The 13,764-nt window shown below is 42.6% G+C and overlaps 1 protein-coding gene across 1 annotated transcript in view; it reads right to left on the bottom strand.

The window, feature by feature from the left end:
• Positions 1-12,572, bottom strand: part of LOC109519575 (uncharacterized) — a 70,619-nt gene extending 58,047 nt beyond the window's left edge. The window contains exons 1-2 of the mRNA XM_019876202.1: positions 12,490-12,572; positions 12,080-12,199 (exon numbers count right to left, since the gene is read on the bottom strand). Coding sequence (XP_019731761.1) covers positions 12,080-12,199; positions 12,490-12,572 — 203 coding nt within the window. The remainder of the gene's footprint in view (positions 1-12,079; positions 12,200-12,489) is intronic.
• Between the last annotated feature and the right edge of the window lie 1,192 nt (positions 12,573-13,764).

Below are 13,764 nucleotides of genomic sequence, written 5' to 3'. Positions count from 1 at the left end.
CCAGCTTGAAAGAGGATAAATGGAAACCCCGTGAAAGATTGAACATTTAATGCCCCGTATCAAACAAGGTCAATAGTTGGACCTTGGACTCAAAAGGTCTCCGGAGGAATCTTTAATACTCAATAGAATGAAGACAATAAAAACACTTTTTTTTTCTTTAAAGCACTTGAACATATCGAATAAATTGTATTGTAACACATCTAACTTGCTTTTGTCAAAATAGCCTCAGGATGCAGAATTCTATTCTACTTTACACAACCATATATCTTGTCTCGCTAAAATTCACCCTTTGTCTTTGGGCAGCCCTGTCTCATGCAAGCGAGCGATGAATATACCGCTGAGCCACTAGCAAGCACATCTTAAATTACAATGACGGCCAAGGGAGGAGCTACGGCTGGTAAGTGGCATCTATTTACAGAAGTCGAGACCTGAGTGTGGGAAAAAAAAAATGAATGCCCGTTCAGACATTAAAAACCTTTATTCTAGTGGGATCAGCACTTAATCATCAACTTGCTAAATTACACACTCAGTTAGTGTAGCCGATTGCAAACTCAGGAGTGACCCTTACACCACCCATCAGTCGATTATGTGCCGGTGAACAGAAGCTAATACTGTTAGCGAACATTAATCGGTGCCTCCAACAAACATTTTGGCTTCGACAAAGTGTTTCAGACAAAGTACTGTCGTGAGGGCAGCCAGAAACAGGGATTTGCCTGAAAGTTGTTCTGGATGTTCACCCACTCGAGCTCCCAGGTCATGAGCAGAGAAAGTCATTGAGGAGACAGTCATTATGTGAATTGGACCCAAGATTACATGACAGGAAACGCATAACAGTTCACGCAGTGACATATTTTCAGAAAAAATGCACACAACCAAAAATGAACTTGGCATTGCTTAATTTCACACTTGATCGGTGAACAGGCATTCCAGAGACTGAGCTATTTGCAAAAAGCAATTAAAAAGTACATTTTCCAAAATATGTTCCTGCCCGACACAAACAATTGCATTTGAGACTAGTGGCTGGAAGAAAAAACATCCTTTCAATCACGGGATGTGTGCAAATGTATGCACAACTCTTGTCATGCAGCTCTTAAAAACTGCAAGTCTTGGTTTTACTTTCTTTAGTAATGTGAACAAACTTAGCCTAGTTGTAAACACAAAGTCATCCAGATTTTCTCCCCAATGTTTCGGTGTGCCTGATTTATATTCTGAATCTGTTGGGGAGGAAACAAACACCACATTTGGATCTCTGCTTGTAGTCATGCTTTTGCGGTTTTATTTTCCCACCAGCATCAGGAGCTACAGTACAAAGCCTGTGGAGATACAAGGCTTAAAAAAAACATCCCTAAACTGGTATTTGAAATGTAATCTTTTCCAACAAGACCCACTGCCTCACATGAAAGAGAACATTTCCTCCAACTGTGACTCGTTAACACGACGCCTGATTCGGTCTGTGCTGCAGGACAGCACATAACACTTCTCCCTTTGTGAATTTCGATTAAGCGCAGTGTTTATTGAAGCATACCCAACTGCCTTATCCCTTGCCCTTTGTATGGACAACAGGCAGTCCTTGGCAGGAAGTGCAAAAACGGTTCCACGTTTGGGATTCCAATGCTGCACATCAGAAATCTTGCCGTTTAATGGGAAGCAAGGACAGAGACCGCTGGATCTGCAGTGAAATCAAAATCCGCAGAGAGTTCGACGGTGCAACGTTCCCGATGCCCTCCTCGCCGGCCTCGACGATCTGACTTGCCAAACAAATTGCTCCAAGCAGATGTTGCTCAATCTGCCTACTGAGCATTGAGTGTTGTGCAATGCTGCCATCGGTGTGATTCAATCATCTCCACTTCTGTGTTTCAGTTTGGATACCGTAAGGGCCGCCATACGAGCAGCACCCATCTGCAGTTTGTGGGCCAGATGCCGATTAAAACAACGCATTCTGCTCCAAAGTTTTTTTTTACGTTTTGTCCTTATGCCGTGTTTCCAACAGGGGCTGATTAATTCATCTATATTTGACTTTATTATTCCGCATTGTTTATAGCTTGACGTCGACGAATGGCGTGTTTTTTTTCTTTTTTGCATCTTGTCTTCCAGTCGGCCAATTGACGGACGACTTACGACTCACCCATCTGCTGCTGTCACTGGACTATAACACGCTGTGGAGCAACAAAACGCCAACATACATCTGCGCCGTCCTCAGAGTATGGAAATAAACAGGTGGTGAATGAGAATAGTGGTTGGCCTCACTAGCATCCGCTATTCCGATTACTGCTCGTCTTAAAAGATTCATACAATGAGTGTAGTGGGGCAAGTGAAAGTCTAATTGTCACCAAAACATTACGTCCAAAGCCGCACCTGACCGAAAATGTGACCTCACGCAAGATTTCATTTTGGGGCCGCCTTACAGGCATATGTCATGCCCCCAAAAACAATTTTGTCAACCGGAAACCATCTTGTCATCAAGTCACAATGCGTCATTTCGCGCTAAATGCATTATCATTCACGTTTTTATTTCTATGCCACTTGAGGACTGCTGTAACTGAAAGAAGATCAATGAAGGCGTCAACAAAACATCAATGGCATCCTGGATTCATTGACTTTCAACACATTGCAGTCCACTCCATAACATCATTAGACATTCAACCTTTAGTTACCTTCAACCTGCATTGCAATTTAAATATTACGTTGACTGTGTTCTTGCATTGACATTGTTCAAATATATATTTTTAAAAATTACCCTTTCACTGCAGTATGAATCAAAATGGAACTGTATCTCAAAGATGGAGCTAGAAATGATGCAATGCTTTGATTTCTCAAGGAGTGCACTACCCGCACTGGTCAACAGACAGATACAGAGAACAGAGGGAGAGAGGGAGAGAGAGAGACTACCAATCAGAATGACATTGACAACAAGAGCCTTCATGTCATTGGACTGAGGGAGGAAGCCCATCTGACTTGCAACCCAAAGCCATGAATAACCATTCTGTGCACTCACTATGTTCACTACTCAGATGGGTTGAATGCTGAGGACGTTTACAAATGTAAACTCAATTTGATAAAGACAATTGCTCATTCTTCTTCAGCATGCAAACTGCACTCATAAAGGCAGAGGATGTTCTGAAGCAGCAGCAGCAGCACTAATCACATTCAATATACGGCCATAGGGAGAATTAAGAATCCAAAGAATTACAATTGTGAGATAATCATCATATTTTACGTGATGTCAGTACAAAGCACTGTAAAAGTCCCTCTAGTTTACTGAAAGCCATGGAAAATGGCACTGATTCACGCCGGGTAGGATGTCATGAAATGGATGTAGAAATGCAGCTATTATCACACCCCCAATGAGTTTGCCTTCCCAAACCGTACCGTGAAATACGAAATAGCTCGGAGGAAGTGCATTGTTTGCTGCCATTTCTGAGTCGAGTGTGGTGCATTTGCTGATGCATTTAAAGAGGATTCAAGATGGCCTTGACAAATGACATTCCATTAGCCGCTCCAAGACTCAACAATATCCACTCGAACACTTCTTCTGCTACATGTTTTCCTGCTGTGCTGAATTTTATTTTTTTCTATACTCTCTTACCTCATCCCCAAGCCCTCTGTTTTCCCATTTGGGTTTGTTCCCTCTTGTTCTTCTCCTCCCAGATGTACATCTCTTCCTTCACCACATTTATTTCATCCGCATTCCCCATGTCCTTTGCATCCATTCCCTTGACTTGACTTTCTATATCCTCAACTCGGCTACCTCCTATATTCAGCTATTAAACAGTATGGGAGTCCTTTGATGGGAGGAGCATCAAGAACGATGGCTTGAACTGTGAGGAGTGTTGATGTGAACAGGGTGTTACTAGAAACTGTTGTTCAATGATTCGTGCATTGGAATTAAAGTGAAACATTTTACTGACTGCAGGAGGCAGATAAATGTAATAAATTTGAATTACTTTGAGCAGCTACGACAGAATGTAGTCGAGTGCATGAGCAGGCAACTTTGCTTATCTGCAAAATAACTGGTCAGCATTCAATGGTACCAACAGGTACTTACATTTTACCAGTATTATATGTCAAATTCCCATTACAATGGGCTCTATTTCCATGGACAGTTCTAAGTTTTGCATGAGGTGTGGTGTAAATCTGTGCAGGGGCGGGCTGAAGTAAGTTTTGGTATTTTCATTAACCCATACAAGGCACATATCGAAATTAGTGTTTTGTGCCATTATGGATGTGAACATAGCCAACTTGTTTGATCGCCAGTCGCAGTGGCTTCTCTTATTCCCTTAAAATGTGGCACGCTGGTAGTTCTTCAAATCATGGAAGAAGACACTGATTTGCTCGAGTCTTGCGGTAGGTTAAGATATGCCACGTATGTTTATCAGGTTTATAAGGTATTGCAAGCAGATGTCCACGGGCAGATGATGGAGTTGCCTAGGGAGATCTCAGATATGTGAAGTGGGCACTTGGAAATAGCCTTACAGATGGATTATGCGTATGTGACCCCACATCCTTCATAGGTGTGCCGGGGCCAGTGGGGTGATTTTAAAAAAAATATATAGCCTAATATAATATATATAAAAGAGTGACATTTCCTGTTTACTTTAAATGCCTTGTACAACTAAAGGTACATCTCGGAGAGAGAGTGAGAGAGAGAGAGAGAGAGAGAGAGAGAGAGAGAGAGAGAGAGAGAGAGAGAGAGAGAGAGAGGTGAATGTAGTCAGGCTTACAGACTACAAGAAGCGAAACCGCAGTGATTGGCCAGCAGGATGGAGAGTTGTGCAAGGTGTACAAATACAATTTGTCTTCTAACCAAAGCGGTATAAGCTTATATCACCTGAAAAACAAAAGGAGAACTAACATAAAAACATCTAATAAAAGCGAGACTGCATTGACTCCATCTATCTGAAAGGGGAGAAGAAATAGACTTATTGAGAGTTATTGTGAGGCTAATGAGTTAATTATTAGATCGCACTTTTTCAATTTTACAAACAATCCTTTGCAGGAGACAGACAGTGTTGTGTATTTTTATTATAGTTCTGTCAACTTGGCCGAAGCGCCTTCCATTTTCGATTCGGCTGATCCTCAATAAGGTTACGAGTGTGCCGAAGTCTCTCCCAGCTGACTTCAGGTGAGAGGTTATATGCCCCCTGAAATGGTCGCCCACTATAGGCAAATATTGACAAACAATCACTCATACTTATGTTCCCACACTATTTAGGCATTTAGTTGAAATTCCACGCATGCTTTTCGAATATAGCCGGGGATATCTGATGCAAAAACTTGTGGATGCAAGGCTGGCCGAGGGGGACGAGATGGGCAAACGTGACCTTGATTGGTAGGAAAGTAGTGTAAACTTAGCTTTATAATGCTTCTATTTATAGGGGATCAACGTAATCCTCCCATTATTTAGCAAACTGTACGTTATTGTGCATCTCACAAGTCAAGAGCATTACTGCTCAGATGAAAAACACATTGTGCTTCCGTCCTCCAATCTCATTGATTTATTGCTACGTTACAAATAAAACTGCCTCATTAAAAAAAACAAAAAAAAAACATGCTATCCAACAAAATTGCAGCAGAAACAAAATCATTCAAAGCCAATAAGATTGCTTTATTTATTTTTATTTTTTTGGTCTCTACTGTGCAGCACTTCAAAAACACCTCTATTCCTGTTATGGACAAGAGAAGGAACAAAAGAAGTGTCATGTGCAAAGCAGATGAGAAGTATGACCACCGTTGCTTCCCACACCTGTGATGCTTAACGACAGCCGCTAATGTGTAACAAAGCTCTCTTGGCACGTAACGTCAATCTCTGTTTCAGGGTGAACTGGGTGTGCTTGTCACAGTTAATTGTGTTCATCAAACAATGATACGTTTTTTAGGAAATTCACCCACATGGTTCGCAATGAAAAACGATTAGGGCAGTTTTACTTGGGACTATACAGTATCTAATCATACCTGCTATCAGGGTTTTGTCTGAACTCCCGTCTGTCATTCTCTATGATTATCACTGCTGTAAACTGGATGAATAATTGAGTTCTGATATCATTTACCTTCATATATGTCGGAAGGAAGACTTATATTCTATACGGATGCTTCTACTAAGCTGATTAACATAAAGCTTTATTTTTTTTTCATTTGTCAGAGCCTATGTACAGAAAACATTAATTCAAGTGTCATATGAATTTAAAAAATATTATTTAAAAAAATAGCCCAGGGAATTGAGAAACGTTAACATTGTTTATGTGTTTGTTTAGCGATTTTAATAAGAATGTTGGGGACTGTCCTTCAAATGTGCTTCCGCTTAAGCGCTCCGCTCCCCAGTTCCATTTGGTTTGAAGTTGGATGATAAAATGACGTCATGTTTTCGGCATTGATGAGAAACTTATAGGTCACTTGCACGCAGCTCAGAGTAAGGCATTCTGGGAAGTCAGATTTTCTACAGTCGTTGTATAAGGTGGTTACATGTGCAACACACACACACACACACACACACACACACACACACACACACACACACACACACACACACACACACACACACACACACACACGCGCAGGCCTATTAACATTCATCATCAACTTGTATTGTGGCATTCTGAAAGAGAAATCTATGAGCAAAATGGTACCATGTTTAAAGTTTCATTTAATTTGGGCACGTCTAAACGTTTTGGTGTGTATCCAGCGCCCCCAAATGCCTCTGCGCAAAGGCGCCGGCCGTCTGGGAGGAGGGCTTTCGAAGTCCACAATTATCACATCAATGCAAGGGGGCGAACAGAGGGAAGAAGGCTAGACTCGTCCACAAAGTGGGAATGAACAATTCGGGAACAAAGCGTTGTGGAACAACAAAAGACGATTTGAGAACACCTATTGCGCCCAGGCGACATTTATCGTCTGCAAAGTCTGCAACTTGTTGATTCATTGTAGACCAGACAGAAAGGTGTCAACGTACCGGTGGTTCAAAGCTTAAACCAAGGTAACCAATCACTACCGAGGGGCCGGACCGGGGACGCGGTATGCAAATATCGGGGGCGGTGTTTTTCTTGTATTTTGCATATGTAACAATAAAAGGTCAAACTGGTGGACAGGGAACTCTGAGCGTGATTTTCGGGGCAACAACCGTCGTTCACCCTCAGAGATACCTCCCGCCGATATTGAAGACAATTTTCACTGTGTGCCGAGTCATTTCTTTAACTTTGTCTGAGAAAATCTCTGACACATTCTCAAAGGTCATTGTGTACTTGCCAGCTGATATATAACTGTGATACTGGCAGCAAGTTATTCTGTGTGGAGGAACTTGACCCATACGCGCTGTCCAAGACTGATTATTCGCCGAATGTTATGGCCTCTTGGGCTCATTAAGAGACAGCAGCACAAAAAGAATGCAAAAAGGAGAGAGGTCAAATGCCATAGGTTCATTTCACCCCGCCAAAAATAAGCTCACACAAACAAACAAAAACGACTGGAGAACCCAACCAAAAGTAAGATAAGCGAGGCCAACACCAGCCCAACCCAAATCAAAGGTTGTCATTTCCAGTGTTGTCCTCCTAACTTAAGTAAAAGTGTTGATTGTTTGCAGTTGTAATGCCAGGTGTGACACCAAGTGTGACACCAAGTAGGCAGGAGAAGCGGGAGCTTCCACCGGTGGCCAGAGGAACTGCTCACAAAACATCACCGACACATGCTACGCATCAAACTTTAATTAGCGTTGTCACGGTGGTGGTGGTGGAGGACTCTTGCCTGCTTTTTGGGGTCCTCCACCACCATGTTCATGTAGGAATGACCCGAACAAAAGACGGACCCTGCTGGACCAAAGGTTCCACCCTGTCCTGGCGGCGCACATCCTGCGGTTGCCACCCATACTCGTCCTGGCGGAGCACTTCCTGCAGCTGCTGCACATCCCCGTTCGATCGGCTCACGTCTTACCGCTGCCACCTGTCCCTATTTCTGGCATCCCACGCCCACGTTGAGCCAAGCTCTGTCCACGTTGAGCCAAGCCACATCCACGTTCACGTTAAAACTGAGTCACGTGTCTACGTCCACGTTCAGCCGAGTCATGTCCACGTCGAGCAGAGCCACGCCAAGTCCGAGGGTGACTTTTTGGGACTTCTGGGATCAGTCCCTTGAGGGAGGGGTACTGTCACGTGGATCTGTTTGTGACCAACAGGTGGCACTGTAGGCCTCCTATAGCGGCACACCTGTTGGTCATCATGTCATTAGGTTTCTCTGTTTAAAGGACTCCCTGTCCGACCACTCGGTGTCGGGTCATCGTCTCTGTTGCTGTTTCTGTTTCTGTTGGTTTGTGTTTTGTGTTTTTGCTTCTACCATGCGTTTTAGTTTGTTTCTTTGAGTTCTTGTTGTTTTCAGGTTTTTGTTTTGGATTTAGCTTTCTTAGTGTTTTGTTAATATGTATTTTGTCAAGTCCACCCTACTCCTCCCTCCTGCCTGCTTTTTGGGGTCCTCCACCACCACGTTCATGACAAGTGTTAAAACCTAATTCAGCAATGTGAGAGGGTTATGGACAGTGTAAATTAAGAAGGCAACAAAAAAGGTGTGATGACTTGGCCAAATTCACACTTGGCCAAGTTCAGTGTGAGGTTTGCAACATGGGTTGTAAAAGTAAAGGTCATATATTTTTGGGCTATCTCAAAGTAATCGCAACACGCTCGGACAACGTGAAATATTTATCAATATCTTGTTTACTGAAGGAAGCTATCAATTCAATGCATTCAGTCAGAGTCAGATGAATGAGGATGAGAAAAATGTGGCAAAAAATTTCACGTTGTTTCCAATTTCCTTTAATCGAATTTTTTTGGTTTGTTTCCTCCTCTATATCTATTTTCCAAAGTCCCAAAAGATGATGCATTTTACAAACATCCAAGCTCAAGTTCCTCAACTGAACATTTCACTTAGACTTCGCTTTGGCAAAGTAATTTTTGGTATACTCGGCTCACCTTGCAAGATGCATTTTGCATTTTTTCAGACAAAGCATATGAAACCTCAGATGTTATTACTTGCTTCTTTAGTTGTTTAGAAATATTAATATCAAAGTGATCTGCGATAGAAATTATAATGCTCTTTCGTACAATGATGGAGTTTATCGAGGCCAGGATGAGCCACAAAGTCCTCAGTATCTATCTCCATTTTGCAGAACAATTGGCCACTGTTTTACTGAGCCTGAGCAAATAAGTTTGATAATCAAATATTTGATCTAGAGGGCCAAAAGATAATGGCTATCACACAAGACAAAAGAGAACAGCCCAAGAGAAGAGGGCCACCGACAGACTCAAAAAACAGACAAAACAACAAAAAAATGGCACCAAGTATTCAAAGATGGCGTAAAAAAATGTATGCACGAAAAAAAAAATTATATTTCTCAGAAAGGCATGAGGCAAAGGCATCCTAACTATTGTGCAAGTATCAAAATGCACAATAGGCAGCAATTAGTTAAAGCAATATTACATCCCCAGGCCAAGTTACACCTACCCAGCCACTTGCCATTTTTTAGACCTTTCTTCTGGCCCCAGCCCCCGGTACATAATTATCTTCGGACTATGAAAGAAACATCCATCTTTTTCTCTCTTGGCATTGTTGTGACCCCCGATGACACAGATAGAGTCCACCGTGCCGCGGAGAAGCGTGTCATGCAATCAAATTCAATGCTATTCACCCAAGATGGCGAGTGAAAAAAAAACAAAAAACAAAGCAGTAGTGACGTCACGGGAAAGCTACCTATAGTTTCGCTCAGCCACGTTTGCTATTGCTATTGATTAAACATGGATCAAAATCGGATTCGTAAATTAGCCATCAAACATGAAATGACGGTGATTCCAATGTAATATTGATGGGGCATGATCTTTGTCTGACCATGTTCCTTTACCTTGTTTCACATCATCAGCTCGTAGGTAATGTACACTCTTAGAAAGGCCTTTAAAATTTTAAATTATGTACTAGTTTGGACAGAGACTTTCTGACCTTTCTGAGTTCACAGCATGTGTGTGTGGAAACTGCTGCTCTGAGCTGTACAGTGTGGGTGCACTCTTTCTTCCACCGAACCGAGTGTGTGACAAGCATGCTCTCAACTCTCTCCTGACCATCTTAGAGCCACCTCATTCCTCTCACACTTAGCCTTGAGGAGACTGAAGGCCTTTCACTTTGTTTCTCTGTGCTTCAATGTGTCCTCCAAGTATTTTTGTCACTCGAGATTTTGTCTCATCCTGTTCCGTTTTTAACTCCGAAAAACAAGCCTCCGCTCATTCGTCAATCTTCCCTTATCTGCAGCCACCGCACACGGCTCTCCTCTCTGTGAAACACAAGTAAAGCCTTCGTTTCCCATGACTTACTGCCTGCGTTACACAAACCTCTCAAATGCAGACAATATATATGTAAAAAAAAAAAAAAAAGGAATCAGATATGAGACGGTGAGTGTCGCCTATTCATATACTATAGCAAAAAGCACAATGGCCTGGTAATATGAACAAACATCTTCTGTTATGAACAAAAAAACACAAAAAAGCAAAGAGGAGCACTAATAGGGTGTAAGCCATCGGTAAGGCCTGTCATTTGCATTCTGCTGGGTGGTTATCATAGTTATTCATTTTTCATCAGAGTTCATTTTTGTTTCGTTTTGAGTTTTGTTTTACAAATTTCATTCGTTTTAATTAGTAATCAGGGCGGCTTTGTTCGTAGGACTGATCCGGATACTCGTTTTTGTTCAGTTACAGATCGTGCATTTTTGCAGAGTGCGAGAATAAACGAGTACGTTACAGATCGTCACGATCCAGACGTGTTTGGGTAGCTACTAATGCATTCACTGTTCACGCTCCATGATAGGCACACAGCGCCCACCCCTGACGAGACAGACTTGTTGCACTTTCACACACGGATAGTGACTAATGATCACTCCATACTTGCTTGGCTTGACTCCAGCTCAGGTGTTTCGAATCAGTACTCAGTTTTCCTCAGCTCGCCTCTTTTTTGGTTTGTATGATATTTCAAGTTAGTTGGTGAACTTGTTTCTTAACGTATGTGGTGCATTTGACAAGACGGAGCTGTAAATGGCTTGTGCTGCGTCGGTCACTGCCTGTATTTGTATTTATATTTCATCTGTTTGCTTATAATTTAGCTGGTGATATGAAGTCAGTTGGAAAACTGGAAAGCTCGTCGTACAGAACACGGTGCTTTTTAGAATAATACATTGGACAAGGCAGTTAGTCATCACTGGATGCTTGCATTAATCACAGATCATTAAACAAAGAAATGAATAACAAAGTCTTCAGATCAGTTACGCACACATAGCACACACATGGACAGTACATGTATAGCCGAACACAAATTGTAAAAGCCTACCTCTCTCGTACACTGAGTGATACAGAGGTACTTCAACTGACACTGAACCAAGCAGTCTCACTCACAATAGCAGTCGCAGTAGTAGCACTCACCTTACCCCCACTGAGACCAATACTGTATCTGGTGATGGAGGTCCTTCTCAACCAAAAATAAAAAAGGACTTCTGTAGTATTTCAATATTTGTCAAGATAATCCCTCCAACGCCATGTCTAAGATTTGCAAGTGCAGAATAAGTTTAGGTAGAGACCCACAAAGCTTACAATACACCATCGCTACATAACCATTTGTTACAAAGCCCACTGTGATCAGTCACCTCTTCATTGACCTCTCCTAACAGCATTCCTTCTCAACACACGAGTGGTTAGCTGAGGGTCGCTAAGGGCATACCATCTATCTCCTTTACACCAGTACTGGATATGCAGCAAAGAAGCCATTCTCTGCAAACCACCCCCAGGAAAAAAATAAAATAAAAAAAATTACAGAGTTGATTGATAAAATGATCTGCACTCATCTTGACCTTTTCTCAGCGGTGGAGTGGAGAGGTTTCAACTCTCTTGTTCCCTATTTACAGCCCAGATATAAGATCCCGTCAAGGCACTATTTTAGTGGGACTGTATTGCCTGAGTTGTATGAGGAAATAAGAGGGGAGCAGGTCCAGTCACTCGTGGGAGCTGATGGAGGTGTCATCAACCTCAGTACCGATCTCTGGATGAGCAACCGCAATGCCCATGCATACCTCTGTATAACTGGGCACTGATGTGAACGTGTGGGGGAATCATCAGTGTAAAGGAGAGCAGGGCTGCTGAATGTTGGTGTGCTGGACATTGAGCACACAGCAAACCACATTTTGAGCTGCCTGAAAGAAGAGATGAGAGAATGGGGAGGGTCTGTTAGACAGAGGGCTTTAACTGAATTTGGGCGCATCCGTTGCATGTCCCATACACTTCATTTGCTGATGATCAATGCATTGGAGCAGGACAGCTTTGTGGCATCCCTTCTGTGGAAAGCAAAGAGCATCTCTGGCTGTATTCATCACTCAAGCAAAGCCAACAACAGACTACATGAGCTGCAAACACGGTTGAACCTCCCCCACAACACACTCTCATAACAGATACAAAAAAAAAAAGATGGAACGATACGTTCTACGTGTTCCAGTAGCTGTGGGAGTAGCGCAGGGCTGTGCAGATTATGACACAGGAGTCTGGCATGGGTAGAGCTCCAACAGTCATCTACCCAAATGAACCGAGGCTGGCATCAGACATGTTCACTGTTCTGGGTCCTTTTGATGGGGTCACAAGGGCACCCTCAAAACACGGTGCCTCCATCTTTGAGGTCATCCCCCCTACTTGCTTGTGCTCCATCATCAGGTCACTGCATTTGAGTGAGCTGTGTGGAGCGAGGGAGGAATCTGAGGGGTGAATCTGAGCATGTCATGAATGGTGATCAGGATGCCACATCAGGACGGTGCGGCAAACTCCGGGCAACATTTAGCAGCGGCGGCAAGGAAACTCACAGCCAAGATGAGCAAATAACTATAATGGCATTTCCAACCTATTTTTTGCAAACTCCGCATTTCTTATCACTCTCCTTAACTCCAGATATAAGGCCATCTGTTTTCCGAGCAGTGTTAGGTGGATACACTGAAGAGGACATTATTCCATAGGCTGATGCTCTGTGACCCTGTGTATGCATCTGAATAAAACAGTAAAGCAACATCTGCCACCAGCCGCATTTCAGTCCTGTCCTTCCTGCAGAAAAAGATGCTGCCTACTCCAGTGAGGGAAAAGTTGCCATCAGGTGATGTGAAGGCCTACCTGGCAGAAGAGGACATCAGCCTTTTCTCAGGGAGTTGAGTGTGAATCGCTGTTGGTCTATATGTGCCCTGCGATTGTACCCCACCTACTACCCGAAGACAGTTGGGATAGGCTATAGCACCCCCTGTGACCCTTGTGAGGATAAAGCGGATCAGAAAATGGATGGATGCATGGATTGTTGTACAGTGCACTATTTTTATAACTGTAGATACATTTTTTCATGTATGAGCCAAAGAAGGGAAGCACTTCTTCCCAAGCATTGTGTTCTGGGCTGATTTAAATGACAAATGTGACAAATGCAGGCCATTCAAGCCAAAAGCTAAATAAAAACTCGTCACTGACAAGCAACGTCAACTGGTGCTGCTTTTTTTTATTGGCTGCTGCTCGATGACGTCTCTTCTGTGCGACACACATTTAAAGGAATTCAACTCCCAGATGACTGTTGGAATGTCCTTCTCGCTGCTAACACATATATAAACACATTTAAAATCACATTGAAAATCAACCCAAAAGGCTCATGAAGAAAAAATAATTTCTTTGGCTTTTTTTACTATAATATAGTTAGTTTTACTTAGTTTTGGTAACATAAAATGTAGTTTCAGTTTTA

This window comes from Hippocampus comes, unplaced genomic scaffold (assembly GCF_001891065.2).
Source record: "Hippocampus comes isolate QL1 unplaced genomic scaffold, H_comes_QL1_v1.1 scaffold107, whole genome shotgun sequence".
In the NCBI taxonomy this organism is placed as follows: Eukaryota; Metazoa; Chordata; class Actinopteri; order Syngnathiformes; family Syngnathidae; genus Hippocampus; species Hippocampus comes.
The sequence above is the reverse complement of the archived record's forward strand: the minus strand, read 5'-3'. Positions and strand labels throughout refer to the sequence as shown.